The 16,203-nt window shown below is 38.9% G+C and overlaps 1 protein-coding gene across 3 annotated transcripts in view; it reads left to right on the top strand.

The window, feature by feature from the left end:
• The window catches only part of LMAN1 (lectin, mannose binding 1), a 34,194-nt gene extending 26,886 nt beyond the window's left edge, over positions 1 to 7,308 (top strand). For 2 of the 3 annotated variants that reach the window (XM_033238818.1, XM_033238810.1), the window contains exons 11-13: positions 1,604 to 1,757; positions 3,605 to 3,726; positions 4,004 to 7,308. In XM_033238818.1, coding sequence (XP_033094709.1) covers positions 1,604 to 1,757; positions 3,605 to 3,726; positions 4,004 to 4,040 — 313 coding nt within the window. In that variant the 3' untranslated portion in view covers positions 4,041 to 7,308. The other variant, XM_033238826.1, reaches the window with a different exon arrangement.
• The last annotated feature ends 8,895 nt before the right edge of the window (positions 7,309 to 16,203 follow it).

Below are 16,203 nucleotides of genomic sequence, written 5' to 3'. Positions count from 1 at the left end.
AGAAAAAATGTAAAGATATAGGAAATACTTGCCTTTAATGGAAAGGGTGGTTTGTATCTTTGTGGATTTTTATATTCTTAAGAAATCATAGAAATTTTTTTTTTAGCAGAAAGAGATCTTAGAAAGCATATAGCTTTTCTGTAGCCACTGATGCCTCTTCCCACTTCTCCATCTCAAAATCCCTTTCGAGACTTCTGGTATACCATTTACTCTTGGTGTTCTTTGGCCTCTGCTTCCATTTAGTTAACTTCACTTGCTCTCCTTCCATCGTCCCTTAAAAGGTATTCTTTTCAAGGGTTCTGTCCAGCCCTCTTTTCACTTGGCCTGTTTCGTAAACCAAATATGACCACCTTCCACCACAATTCTATCCCCATAGACTCCTCTTCATTTTTTGACACTCAGCTAAATGCATCTTTCTTTGTAGAGCTCTAGTTGTGCTTCTTTCACATTGCTTTCCTGCTAGACAGTGCATCTCCGCAGAACAGTATTACTTTTTTTTTTTTTTTTGCAAAGTTTATATCCCTAAATATTCCCTGGCTCACAGCACTTATGAAATAAATGTTAGCAGAATGAACAGGCAAATGAACGAATGACTGAGTACGAGCGCATTAGGTGACTCAATCTTTGGTATATTAAAAAGACATTTATACTAAGCAAGTTCATGCTTCTGGGAAGCAGAATTCTTAAATGCAGTTATGTAACAACGTTATATACTCTGGGAGGTTTTAGTCTTGGTGGTATTTTAGTTATATTAAAATGTTATGCTTCATTAGAGTTTCAGTGGAAAAGCTTAGCGCCCCACGAGTTTTCTTGAGCATATGTGCCATTGAAAGAAATTGTAATCAACACACGACATGGATTCAAAAGCACTTGAGATATTTTGTAACTACTTTTAAGTCTTTACTGCTCACATAACTCATGTAATTTTTTAAGCGTTATAGTTAACATTCCGTCTGACATACAGTGTTATTTTTAAGTAATTTGAGTCTTTCTCTGTTTTTTTCTTCGGGTAAAGCTCTTACTTTTTACACTACATTTGACTGCAATGAGATAACTTATTTATTCCTCCAAATTGAACCATAGCTGTTGAAGGCACTAGTAGGAAATCAGAATTGTGACCCCTGTCCTCAGGGTCACAAAGCCATTAGTCTCCATCTGTATGCTGTATGAGTGAAATCATCTATATATGCAGCTACAGAGTGGACAAGTCTGTGTGTGTGAATGTGCCTATAGGAAATGACTGCAGTTGGCACTAGTCCTTTACTGTGCAGCTGAACACCTAGAAAGATATATTACAACTTCATTAAAAATATCATCCATTATATTCAATATCCACTTACACTATTGGTTTTAACACAAATTACCTAGTAGTATTTTCTACATGGTATTTTTAGATGACCTTTAGTAAAAGATAAAGGCATAATGTTGTTTTATAAATTATTTTCCAATTTTGAACACAACTCAATTTTTTAAAATACTTCTTTACCATTTTTTTTAATGATGTAATATATTGAACTTGAAAAGGTATAAGTATTGGAGATCTGTGACTGAAAAAAATAATCTCTATAGTGATTTTATTGTATCAAGAGTCTTTCTGTTTCAGAAATTCCATGAGTGAAACCGTCAGACTGGTCAGCGGAATGCAGCACCCTGGCTCTGCTGGAGGCGTCTATGAGACAACACAGCACTTCGCTGACATCAAAGAGCACCTGCACACAGTAAAGAGGGACATAGACAACTTACTGCAGCGAAACATGGTGACTTTGTTTCCTTTTCCTTTCATAATTATAATCTTTAGGAAAGGAAGAACTCACACTCTACTGAAAATCTTGTAACCCTTTAGTTAATGCTGATGCTTATTTTTAATGTTTTTTTTTTTTTTTTTTTTTTTTTTTTGAGACGGAGTCTCGCTCTGTCGCCCAGGCTGGAGTGCAGTGGCCGGATCTCAGCTCACTGCAAGCTCCGCCTCCCGGTTTACGCCATTCTCCTGCCTCAGCCTCCCGAGTAGCTGGGACTACAGGCGCCCGCCACCACGCCCGGCTAGTTTTTTGTATTTTTTAGTAGAGACGGGGTTTCACTGTGTTAGCCAGGATGGTCTCGATCTCCTGACCTCGTGATCCGCCCGTCTCGGCCTCCCAAAGTGCTGGGATTACAGGCTTGAGCCACCGCGCCCGGCCTATTTTTAATGTTTAAGGTAGAATTGTCCCATACATTGCAGATCTCCATGTGTCAACAGCTCCCATAGCAGTTACGGTTTTTTATATGTAATATTTGTATTATCATTTCATGAAAATATTTTCTGATTTCCATGTTAATGTCTTCTCTGATCCATGGATCGCTTAAGGTGTATTTCTTTGGCCTATTTTTTCCTCAAGGTTCTAGTCTGGCAATTTCTTGCTATCTTGTTAGCGTCATTTACCTTCACCTGGGTTTCGTGTGCTTGGATTGGATTGGATTTGTTTTTGATTCTGCTAGTTGTCTTCTGTAAGACATATTTGGGATATGATTGGCCCATATTTCCTAGTGTACCTTACCAGAAGTAGAAATCCCAATCCTTTATATTTTATATCATGTTTTATCTTTTTAAAAGCTTTTTAAAACATTTGATGTCCTTTAGAAAATATGCTAACATATTAGTAATAATGTTACATTAACTCTCCCAAGGTCAGTAACTAGTAAGTAGTAGAGGGAGATAACTTAGGTCTTCAGCTTCTAATCTTGTCTCCTTTATATTTTTTGACAACTCTCTTAACTATATTCCTGTATATATGCCTTGAATATACATTTTTTTTCAAACATGGCTTAATAGTTTTCTTATTGATCATGACCTGTCATCCAAAGCATTACTATCTGTCCCTTTAGTTATGTTTGAGGTTATTTTTCTCCTACTTTAGCCTTTGTTGCAGTGACCAAATTGATACTGTGCATATCAATTTACTGAAGAACTTTGCCCCACAAATATAACTATATTGGGAACAACTAATCTTAGAAGCCATTCTCTCTGGATACTTGGATGAAATCTTTGTTTCTGATATTTAATTACCTCCTTAAAATAGAAGGAATACTCAGGGAAATAGGGAAAGAAATATTTTTCAGAACACCAGTGAGTAATGTTGAATGCTGTGAGGCTGGAGAGAATGAGGACTGAGAAAAAGCCATTCCATATGTCAAGTAGTTTGTTGGTAGGGTGACCATGTAGTTTATTGTCTGACCTGGAACACTTTTGAGAGCGAAGGGGGTGCTGTTAATAATCACACCACTACAGCAAGCGTGAACTGGGAGTGTCCAGAGGAGCTGTCTGTGGTGATCCTAGTCTCAGTGACAACAGGAACAGTAACATCATCATATACCGTAATGCGGACAGGAGCCAGGTGGTAGTGAGTTAGTGGCTGGGTAGTGAAAAGGTGGGGAGGCCTTCCAGTGTCACCTACTCCTTCAAAAACAGTTGTCAGTAAAAGTTAAGGGGATAGAAGGTTTTCTGGGGGATGAAAAAATGAAAATACTTGTTTATATAGCAAACTGAGTTTTATAAAGATTTCACATTTATTTCTTTTTCCGAACTGCTAATTTGACTAACTATAATAGAAAGTCATTTGCCTTACAGCTGTCAAATGAAAAGCCGAAATGCCCAGAACTACCACCATTTCCATCATGTTTGTCTACGGTCCACTTCATTATATTTGTTGTGGTGCAAACTGTATTATTCATTGGTTATATCATGTATAGGTAAGTCTCTTGATAAAATTGACCCAATATTTTTCTGCATCTGTTTAATTAGAAATATTCAACTAAGTTATCTATGTTCATAATACAATTTTCACCACCTATAAAATTGTTTATTGTGATTTCTGTTCATTTCAGTTCACATAAAGTGCATGTGTAGAATATATGTTTATCTTTACGCATTGTATAATTCAAAAGGCATTGATATTTTAATTCTCAACCATCCTGTTTCAAGTTAAGTATATAGACCTTCTTTCATTGTGTTTCTTTTTTTCCCTAGGTCTCAGCAAGAAGCAGCTGCCAAAAAATTCTTTTGACTACCATTTTCATGTGTACATCATCTATTTGTGTACAAAATGTTGTTGTTTTGAGGGAATTTAAGTATTTAAATTGCTTCATGGTCTAAATTATTAAATTTTTTAAATAAAATAACTGTTTAAACATTTATTTGCAGTTAAGAATAAACCTTAAAGCAAAGACAACCACATTTTAATTTGTTCATAGTATGTAAATCTGTCTAAATTTCAGTGAATTCTGGTCACTATGATACAGCCACTGAGCAGAATATTGACCAGTAAGAGGGTAAATAAGAAAGTGGGGGCAACAACCCCTGGATATGAATGTTACCCCCTAAGTCTCCAATATTGCAGGTTTCCCTGTGTAACATAGACACACTTGCCCTCATGCCTCCCAGAATATGAGGTCTAATTAAGAAGTCCCATCAGGTTTATTTTGTAACCAAAGTCTTTTTTAGAGGTCAGACTTCCTAATCAAAGGCCTGGGCCTGCAGTCCTTTCATCTTAATTTAACTTCCTTTGAAATCAAAGAATATTTTGTCTGAGAGCTTTAAGGATCTGGATAATAGTCTTCAAAATGTTAAGTGAAATTTTTTTTTCCTCTATTTATCAATGATGTATTTCACTTTTAAAGGAAAGTTTAGAGGAAAATTAATAGCTGCTTTTTGCCTAAAAAACCTTGTGGTGGAAACATTCCTCTGAGAATGACTTTTGTAGGTATTTTGCCTGGTAATGTATTCATTCATGATTGCCCATATTCTTGAATGTCTTCATTCCAATGGTGTCAGGTCAATATTATGAAAATAATTTTTGTATTTATATTTGTAACTTAAGGAATTCATTTCTCCCATTCACTACAGCATGTAAATTCAGCTCAAATTGCATGATCTGAGGATATTTTAAATTTACAAAACCTGCCACTACATTCTGGTTTACATTAGTTACTTCATGCTGGCTGGGGTTAGTGACCATTTGCATACACTTTTAAATCAAGGAGGCTGTAGTAGAAGCAGTTTTAAGATTCTTGAAGGCAAAATTTGAAAAACAGTGAATACTTGTAATTGTTTCCTTTTAGTGCCAGAACTAAGTGAAGCACTTGTTAGTAAACTTAACCTTGAAATGTCAGACTGGAAGGAGTTTTCAGAGTCTTTGTGCATAGCTCTAGGTATCGTAGAAACAGTCTGTAAATGACGGTTTAAGATGCAAATTTAATTTTGTTCACAGCTGATTTATACTGATTTTTGCTGCCTTCAAAATACTGTTTTACCTCTTTTAGCTAGAGCAGTTGTCTTTCATTTGCCATAGAATTCCAAACAATACTATTTTATAAAATAGTATTGTTGAATTATTCCAAGCCTCCCTGGGTTTGCTCTCAAATGTCATTCACAGATTGGGCTAACGACCTAAAATCTATGTATAAAGACTGTCTGAAGAACTCTGTATTATAGCCGTACTGAACGAGTGCTGTGTGTGCAAACAGTCTCGCATTGCTTTTTATGTTGATACTTATCCTGGAACACTGAAAGAGAATATGCCAGTGATAACTCACTTTACTTCAGTCATTTCAACACAGAAAATGCTTCTCTAGCGTTTTTCTTTTGTAGTGTTAACATTTTGAAATTCATGTTTCAGAGGCTTCATCATCACAGAATTTACTCTTGATCCATGAAAAAAATTATATACCTTCAGAAGAATATTTAAGTTGTAGACTATGAAACTTGAGAAATCCTCCTGAGATAAAAGGCTGCCAAATCCAGTATTATAAAGTCCATGGTCATATGTGCCTGTGCATTAAAGGAATACCAGATCTATGCAGTATACATTTTTCAGGCTGAAATTCAAGGGGAATCATTCTCATCATTCTTACTACAAATGGAGATGGCTATTATGAAACAGCACGAGCATGAACCTTTCATCTTTTAGTGATATACTTTGCTTGAAAATCACTCAGTAAAGTAGTTCACGCAGAATGTGTATCATATTATTTGAAGTTTGGTTTTTCTCAAAATCATTGACTTTTGTAAGGAGCTCATTTCTGAACAAAAAGGTTTGCTCTGTGGAAAAATCAATCACTGCCAGGATTCTTTCATTTCTATACTATTTTGTATAATTGAATTTGTTCACTTCTCTCACACCAGCAAGTGTTTTACAGGTGCCTTGGATTAAAGTTGATTTTAAAATTTTGATGTAAGTCATTGTGTTTATGATGCCACTTTTAAAAGGAAAATGCAATTGCTTAGTGGCTAATACCCTTATTTCGTGTACCTATTTGTGTTCTACTAATTGTTTGAATGTTTTATTCAGCTTAAAACTTTACCACGAAGTCATAAACAGTAAACAATGTTTTGTTATGTATTAAGGGAATAGCAGTGTTTCTCAAACTATGATCCATAGACCATCTAGGTCATGGTGCCTGGTTTCAGACCACCTGAATCAAATCTTAGGGGTGGGGCTTTGGGATGTCACTGTTCAATATGAGGCACCTCAGGAGATTCTGAGCACACCCATGTCTGAGAACCACTAAAATGAGGAGTGAAAAAAAATAGATGTTTTGTTAATTTAGAGCTGATCTGAGAGGATAATATATTTTTATTGTCAATGACATTAACAGATGTGCACTGATTCTTTTATACCTACAATTAATGTTCCTTTTTATTAAAACTCTTGGTTCATGAGCAACTACAGACTGACTCTAGATTATTAACCTGTTGCTTTTAGTATTTTTGTGATGGCTTTTAAACTTATGAAATCATCTTAAGATCATTCATGGTCAAGCCATGAAAACTCCCATCTTGAAGCCTGCCTGCTAAAGCTTTTTTGCCTTCCTCATTGTGATGGTAACATTTTATCTCAGACAGTTGTACTTTTGATAACTTAGGGAAAATAGAAATTACTTGAACAAGGGATTGCCTGCCTCACTGCATTGCAGAGATACGGTTTTTGTAAAGAACACAAATAGCAGTTGTGAATATTAAGATGTGATTATCTTTCCCTGTCCATGTGCTTCTCGAAAGAAGATAGTGAACAAATGATTATATTGAGGATTTTTTAAATTTATAAGATCTAATGTGAAATCCACACTTGGAACTTTTTAGATCTATCTGTTGCTTGTTTAATATATTTCTTTTATGACATTACTTAAAAGTTTAAAAGGGTTTTCTATCCACTGTCAATTTAAATTGGATAACATTTTGTCGTTTTTTTTTTATTTTCCTGATTGTTATTTGATGCTAGCTGGAATTCAAGAAATGGCATTGACCTTATTCAAATAAAGAAATATTTTAGTAAATTTGCTTTTTCCTTCATTGATCTTGGATAATAAGTTGCCATTTGTTTTTCAGACAGGACCTATATTGTGATAGCATTTCATTTATCACATGCTTTGGGCTCTGCCCAAGGTAGCCTGCTGCATGCAGAGGCAGTACATGGAAGCATGGCACGAGAACATAGAAATAAATGGTCATGGATAACTGTTTACCCTTGCTGGTAATGAAAATACAAGCTAATTAAAACAATGTATTTGATGTTTTTACCTCTAATAACCAAATGATGGCAAAAGTGTAGTTAAGCTGGAACTCATAGTCATTACTAATTAGTGGTAGTTTAAAAAATATTCTAATCTTTTTGGCAAGTACCATTTAACCAAGTAATTCCAATTCTGAGAGTTAATGTGGTATAAAAATAGTAGGGCTTTGAGGTTAGACAAATCTAGGTTTGAATCCTGGCGCTCTCACTGGAGGTGACCTTCAGTTTCCTCATAATACTTATCTCGCACGGTTAATAAGCATAGTAAAAGAATGTCTTTATAAGGAGGCTTCAAAAAATGGTAGACTAATTGGTAAAGACAAATGGTGGATAAAATAAAAGATTTAAATACATAGATGGGTTCAAAATAATTCAGAACTTAAAACCCGATCAGGGAGCCTACTGGTAGTAGTAGGGAGTGGCAGAAACTAGACTACACACAGGCCCTAGATACTGTCATTGAAAGTTATGTTCATTTGTGGCATTGAGGACATGACTTTAGGCCTGAAAAACCCAGGAGGCTTGAACTGAGATACTAGAATAAAATGAGGACCCTGGAAGAGCTGCTTTTTCAGTGGAAATGGGCTGAAAGGACCTCTTCTACCCCGGACCTCTTCTACCCCAACAGCTCCGAGAAGGCATAGGAAGCTTCTCTCCCTGGAGCTCTGGGTAAGGGGACATTTCTTAAGAACGTTAAGCCCAGGTGTATGCTTTACTTACGTGGTGTGGAATTCTCTACATCAAAAACAATATATAAATTGGTTCTTGTCTGGGAAAATCCAGAAGGCAAAACAAAACCACTCATTAGCAATAATTCCACAGCAAAAGTACATTAGACAGCACTAGACAACCATAGGGACAACCAGTCCTAACTAAAATGAGCTCTAAAAAGTATAAACCAAACCAGAAAAATACGAAAGAGTGACAGTAGACACAATAATGAAAACTGGCACCTCCAAGAATCTGAGAGAATAGAAGAGTCAGAAGAAGACAACAAATAGGTACACTTGAAATGACTTTAAAAATACTGAAGAGTTTATAAAAGGACTGGAAATCATGAAGAAGGAATGAAACACTGAAAAATAAGACAGTTGGAGTTCCAAAGAACCACCCAAAACACAACTTCGATATGGGAGGTGGGGATCAAATTTGGATACCAGATTGGACAAAGCTCAAAAGAATTCTTGAATTAGAAGATAGATCTGAGCAAATTACCAAGAGTGCAACACAGATACTAAAATGGTGGAAAATGCAATAAATTGGCAGTTGGTGAGAAGGTACAACATACATCTACCAGTAGTTCTAGAAGGAGCAGGAGAGTCATGATGAAGAACTGTGCTAAGGTGTAATAGCTAAGAACTTTTCAGAATTGATGCACACACATATTTGAAGAATCTTGAGTCTGAGGCAGGGTTGTAGGTTGGACAAGTTTCCCACAGAAGATGTTATCTGAGCCATGTGCTAAAGTATGTATAGTGCAAGGGGGACTGGAAGAGAACTAACTCCAATCAGAAAAAATAATATGAACAAAAGCATGGAGTTGAGAAGCAGTGTAGTTTATGTGAGAACCTGTAAGCTTATTCTGCTATGCTGGGAAAAATGATGGTTGGGTGGGATATACAGAGGCCAGATTCCAAGGCTCTGTAAAGGAGCTTGGGCTTCATCCAGAGGGTAATGGAAGGTCATGAAAGTCAAGCAGAAAGGCAATACTTGCATTTCAAACATTGCAATCTCTGAGTGCTTCATGGAGGAAGGAGGTTTGAGACAGAGCAGTCACAGTGCACCCAGTGAAAAATGGTGGCCTGAAAGAAGGCCAAAAATCTATCAATAGTAGTATTGAACAATTAGAGTTCGTTTAGGCCACTGTAACAAAATACCATAAATGAGGTGGCTTATAAAAAAATCTATTGTAGGCCGGGTACAGTGGCTCACGCCTGTAATCCCAGCACTTTGGGAGGCCGAGATGGGCGGATCACGAGGTCAGGAGATCGAGACTATCCTGGCTAACATGGTGAAACCCCGTCTCTACTAAAAATATGAAAAACTAGCCGGGCGAGGTGGCGGGCACCTGTAGTCCCAGCTACTCGGGAGGCTGAGGCAGGAGAATGGCGTAAATCCGGGAGGTGGAGCTTGCAGTGAGCTGAGATCCGGCCACTGCACTCCAGCCTGGGTGACAGAGCAAGACTCTGTCTCAAAAAAAATAAAAATAAAAAAAAATAAAATAAAATAAAAAAAAAAATTTTATTGCTCACTGTTCTGGAAGACTGGGAAGGTGAAGATCAAGACTCTACCCTCACGACCTAATCACCTACAAATGTAGTAACACATTGGGCATTAGGATTTCAACATAGGAGTTTTGGGACAAGCAAACATTCAGGCAAGCATCTAATGACTTTGAAGTGGAGAGTAAATGAGAAGGAAGAATGTAAGATGATACTCTGTTTCTGGCTTGTGGAATTGGATGGAAGGTGTCCTAAAACGGAACACGAGAAAAAGGATGGGAATTGAAGATGAGGGAAGAAGAGATTAAGTTCCATTTAGAACATAGATTTTGACGTAACTAGCCAAGTAAAAATGGCCAGAAGGCAATATAGGTTTGGATTCAGGGCAGAACCATACCTCAATTTTTTATCTCTAAAATGGGGTGATAATTGAGATAACAGAGCACCATAAATAGAGCTTAGGAACAAGATGCTTGTGCCCAGTAAATGTTAGCTATTCTTATTCTATGCGTCTGAAAATCAGAAGAGAGAACTGACCCAGAACAGTACAACACAGGATTTTTGGCTCTTTCTCTACCTGCTCATGAGTTGCAAAAAAAGGGAAACAGTCCTCAGCAGTGCTGGGAGTCCCATTCCGTTTCTCAGATCCTCACCAATAAGTCCAGAAGCTGCCCGATCAGCTGCCACATGGCATTTCCTGTTTTTCTTCTCTGAACCCCCGTGATGTCCACTGGGTGCTGCCCCTCCTGATGACATCCATCCCCCGTGTTGGCCTTAACTGCTTCTTCTTCTGGATCTGCCATTTCTGCCATGTCAGCCAAGCAGTGGCACCATTTCTGCCATGTTCCATCATACAGGCCCCACTGCTACTCAGGGGAGGATTTCACTCTCCTGCCAGACAAGCAGCCACTTCTGCCATCTGGACCAGGCACCCTCCTGACTGCCATTGTCCACAGAAGCAATGGAGGCTTCCAGGAGCCAGTCCGTGGGGCGGTGTATTAGGTTCTTCAGAGAAACAACCTTTAAATACACACATGTATATATACACATATATATACACATACATACATGTAAAATCAGGTATGGCTCACATGATTATGGAGGCCGAGAAGTCCCACGATCTGCCATCTGCAAGCTGGAGACCCAGAAAAGCCAGTAGTATAGCCGGAAGGCCTGAAAGCCAGAGCCAATGGTGTGGAGTCCATCTGAGCCTGAAGGCCTGAGGACCGTGAGTGCCCCGGGCAGAGGAAGATCAGTGTTCCCAACTCAAGAAGAGAGCAAATCCAACCTTCCTCTGGCTTTTCTCTTCAGGCTCTCACAGATTGGACGATGCCAATCCACACTGGGGAGGATCATCTGCTTTCCTCAGTCAGCCAAACCAAATGCAAATCTCTTCCATGAACAGCCTCACAGACACACCAGAAATAATGTTTAACCAGATAATCCTGGCATCTAGTGACCCAGTCAAGTTGGCATGTAAAATTAACCATCATGAGTAGTTTGTGCCAAATGGAGAAGAATGACTCTCTCCTGCCTGCATGTTACTTTCTGTTAAGAAAACAGTAAAGCAGTGATGCATGGGCCCCAGGGTCAGAGTTCTCGGTGAGAATGGCTGTTACTATTAATTAAAGGTCCATCTCTAGGAAACAGTCCTAATGGGTTCATGAGCCTTGGCCAGGGTGAACCTGAGTGAAAGACACTACAGAATTTCTCAACCCTCTGGGAACTAAGACTTTGTAACTGAGGCACACTCACTGTGTCTGCTCTGAATGAGTCTCTCCCAAGAGCCTCCTTAGTACTTAATGCAAATAGACTTATTGCTAGCCATACCATGAATGTTACAATTTGCCAAATATACCTGAATTCCAAGCAGGAACATAGCTCAGCTCAAATTGGTCAGCCCACTGTGTAAACAGTAAGTTAGTAAATTAATCTTTGGTTCCCAGCCCATCTTCCCCTTCCACGTAGAACCAGCATGGCAATTTTCAATCAGATCATGGAAGCCAGCATGTCCTGTTAGAAAATAACAACCACTGAATTGCCTACCAACTCAGCACTCTACCAGCATGGAAGTTCTGTGGTAGAGAGGATACAGACTAGAATACAGTTATTACCTCACTAAAAAGTGATGTCTGTGAACTGAAATAGACCAGTCATATAGTGATGGCAAAAGAAATACTTTAGGGGTCAGGCATGGTGGCTTACACCTGTAACCCCAGCACTTTGGGAGGCCAAGGTGGGAGGATCTCTTGAGCCCATGAGTTTGAGACCAGCCTGGGCAACATAGCGAGACTTTATCTCTACAAAAAATAAAAAAATTAGCCAGGTGTGATGGCGCATGCCTGTAGTCTCAGCCATTCAGGAGGCTGAGGCAGGAGGATCGCTTGAGCCCAGGAAATCGAGGCTATAGTGAGCCATGATTACGCACTCCAGCTTGGGTGACAGAGTAAGACCCTGTCACACACACACACACACACACACACACACACACACAAAAGATTTTGAAACGTTCAGTATAACATTGCTGAATATTTCTGGAAGACAGAAGAATCAGCCTGGGATACATTTCTTAAAACGGCCACTTTGAGAGACAAGGGACTGAGATGTTTTGAGTCTGCACAGAGTCACAAATGGGTCTCACAATCTATCAGGTAACAACGGTCCAAGGTAGTGCTGAAGAGACTCTTCGGTCCTGTAGCTCAATGAAAACTATACTATCGTGACTGGGGAATTTCTTTGCACAGCTGGTATATAGCCTTGAGTTTGTATCCACAAGAATATTAACAAATCCTATAGAAATGAAAAGAAACATGCTTCTTGGCCTGGCATTTCAATACAGTTCATTAAATATGTATTAAGTGTCTATGATGTACATGACACCCTATTAGGTAAAACACAAACCACTAAAATGTCTCCAGTAGGCAGTTATTAGGATTAGGACTATGTGTTTACTTCCTTTGTGGTTTCCATAATGGTCCTTCTATTTCCCAAGACTTTTTCCTCTTTTTATATTACTTCTTTTTTCCCAGTTAGAATAGAGGTTGCAAATCAGTCCCAGTGAATCTCATCTTTAGGTCATTTCTACACTTAGCCAATTAGCCAAGTGTGGTGACACATGCCTTGGCACTTGGTGACCTTTTTTTTCTTCCAGTTCTGCTGACCTTCATGAGCACAGAGGTTTAGCTGCATGGCTACCCCTGAAATGTTGTTGTGTCACCCGCTAAGAGGATATAACGACTGAGACAGGACAACCTAATCACCATGATTTCCTTGGGGAAGGTCAAAAAGAAAGATAAACTAGCCAACTTTAATTACAGGAGCAAAATAGGCATTTGATGTGAAAAGAGAAATCCCAGGTGAAGGACTGAAATGGATTTATGCTGTTTGAATGTGATATATTTCTAAAATATAATTCCACTAATGGGATTATTGCTTCTCTAGTAAATTCTTTGGGTCATATACCATCAAATTTTTCAAGTTGACTAGACCACAACGAATCAGTGTTTACAAAGGTGATGCATTAAATCAGAATGAGGCATGATTTTAAAAACTATGGCAAATAGTCTTGATCCTGGGAGCTGGCAAAGAAGGCAGCAACCACTATGGCGTGGATTTGTAAGCACTAAGATGTTATTTCTATTATTGGTGGAGGGTGTCCAGGTTCTTGGCATTTTGAACAAAGAATTAGACAAAATGCACAAAGCAAGGAAAGAATAAAGCAACAAAAGCAGAGATTTATGGAAAACAAAAGTAGACTCCACAGAATGGGAGTGGCCCCAGCATGGAGGCTCAAGAGCCCCTTTACAGAATTTTCTGGGGTTTAAATACCCTTTAAAGGTTTCCCATTGGTTACTTGGTGGACACCCTATGTAAATGAAGTAGTGGCCTGCAATCAGTCTGATTGGTTGCAGAAAGCAAACAATGGGAGACTGAAGTGAAGTTACAAAGGTTACACCCTATGCAAGCATCTGATTGGTCGTGGAAAGCAAACAATTAGAGGCTGAAGTGAAGTTACAAAAGTTACACTCCTATGCAAATACTTTGAATGTTCTATCTGCCATGCAGAAAAAGTTGGTGGAGGTGGAGGACGAGGAGTTGCAAAGGGTGTAAGGAAGTAGCTTCCAGTCCTTTTGTTACTTAGGTGTGGAAAGTTGGAGTTTTCCTTTTAATTTAGTTTCAGGAAGTCAGCATGAATTGGCCTTAGGTTCCCTGCCCCAGACCCTATTCTCCTGTCTCACTTTTGCCTGAAGATAACTCTCCAAGTGCCTCCATCATCCCATGTAGTATCTTGATTACTTCCATTAAAAGCGAATTGCTCAAAAATAAGCTATTAGACCTAGTGGCAATCATTCATTCATTGTTTTCCCCCAAGACTCTTATTGATCACTTACTATGTGCCAAGCATGATTCTCAGAGATGGGGATGCAAAGGTGAACAAAACTGCACTGGTCTGTCATACATTCCAATGGAGTAGGTGGAAAAGAAACAACTAAATCAATGAAAACATACTTTCAGGTAGAGTGCTATGAAGAAAAATAGAGTAGGATAGAGTATTAAAAGGTGGGGTAGTGGAGGCAGGGTATCTTAGGATGGTCAGGGAAGTCCCTCTAAGAAGGTGAATGTGAACAGAAACCTGAATTAAGCAAGGGTGAGTCACCTAAAGATGTGTAAGAGCAATACAGGCCAGGAGGTTCCACGAGGACATAGGTGGGAGCAATCTTGGTTTAAAGGACAGTGAGGACATGAATGTGATTAGAGTAGAATAAGCAAAGGGAGTGTGGCTGAGGAGGCTGGCAGCTAGCCAGTGGTCAATCTTGCAGTGAGGAGTGGGGATTCTATGCAAGGACAGTAGGGAGCCATGGGATGGTGACACCTAGAGGTCTCATTCATGAATCCAGGGCATTTATTTCCCCTTTCTGAAAGAATGGAAGATTCTACCACCATTTCTACAAGATTCTACAGCCAGGCTCAGTGGCTCACACTTATAATCCCAGCACTTTGAGAAACTGAGGCAGGCAGATGTCTTGAGGTCAGGAGTTCAAGACCAGCCTGGCCAAAATGGCAAAACCCTGTCTTTACCAAAAATGCAAAAACTTTGCTGGGCATGGTGGCACATGCCTGTAATCCTAGCTACTCGGAAGGCTGAGGCAGGAGAATCGCTTGAATCCAGGAGGCGGAGGTTGCAGAGAGCTGAGATCCTGCCACTGCACTACAGCCTGGGCAACAGAGCAAGGCTGTCTCCAAAAAAAAAAAAAAAAAGAAAGGATCCTACACACACCAGCTAGTAGTTCCTGGATGTCCAAGGACAAAGGCCATTGTAATAAATTGAGGAGTAAAAAGTTTTTTAAGTCGTGACCTCATTCTCAATGGAATTACCTGTTGAGGAAATAATAAGATATTTGATTTCATAAAGCACTATCAGGAGGCCTTCCATGGCCACCTGCAGAAGCTACCGCCTAAGAGTCCCCATAATGTGTGAAACCCCCTCCTCCTACCCCCTCCACACAAACAAATATTCAGAAAAGGACTGGACAGGGAGACACTCCTTTACACATGGGTGCTGGAGTTTAGAATTGACACCTCACCACTAATAATATTTCCTAATTCCTCATAAAATGGAATTTTTAGAATAGATTTTATAATAAATCTAAATAATTACTTATAATAAAATGTAGACAGAACAGACAGAAACATAAAGCTGTGGCTTTTATTTTATGGTTTGAAAAGTTCTACGAGACAACATTAATTAGTAACATTCCTCAATGGACATGCAATGTAGTTTATTATAAACGGTAATTTAGAGATAATGGTGTGAACATGTTAAGTTCCAAGCAACCCATCTAAAACTGAAAGTGGAGCTCAGTATTGATGTACATTCTCCTCGAAGCCCTGAGCACAGCTTATGTTTCACTCTAAATTATCTTTTTTAGCCTTTCATATCGAGACCATTTTAGCAGCATTTTAAAATAGATTACTAAAAGGGAAAGCAGACGATAAAATATGTAAAGCAAGCATTTTAGGCAAGAGTCCAGATTATATAATTCCATATGATCAGAGAGATAATCACCTGTTTTCTGAGAGGACTCATGCCTTCAGATAAAATGACAGTGGATTACATCTCTTCCTTCCCACCCCACCCCCTTCGGCGTGCTTTAATTAGAAAGACACTAGTGTAGATTCAAGTCTTAGCCATACTCAATTCTTCCCTTGACCTGAAGAAAACCACAGCCATCGAGAATCTGGTGGGATACAAAACATTGTCAGTTTCATCCAAGTACACCAGTGAGCTTAAATAGAGCATCCAGGAGGTGCACTCTTTACGCAAGAGAAAAAAGGTGACTCCTTACATATTGATGATTTGACTCACATAATGGTCTTACCTTCTGAATCAGAGCCTTGAAGTGTCAAGCACATCATTTCCATGTAGACAAGTGACA

This window comes from Trachypithecus francoisi, unplaced genomic scaffold (assembly GCF_009764315.1).
Source record: "Trachypithecus francoisi isolate TF-2019V2 unplaced genomic scaffold, Tfra_2.0 Contig01474, whole genome shotgun sequence".
Taxonomy (NCBI): domain Eukaryota; kingdom Metazoa; phylum Chordata; class Mammalia; order Primates; family Cercopithecidae; genus Trachypithecus; species Trachypithecus francoisi.
This window is presented reverse-complemented; position numbering and strand designations above follow the sequence as displayed.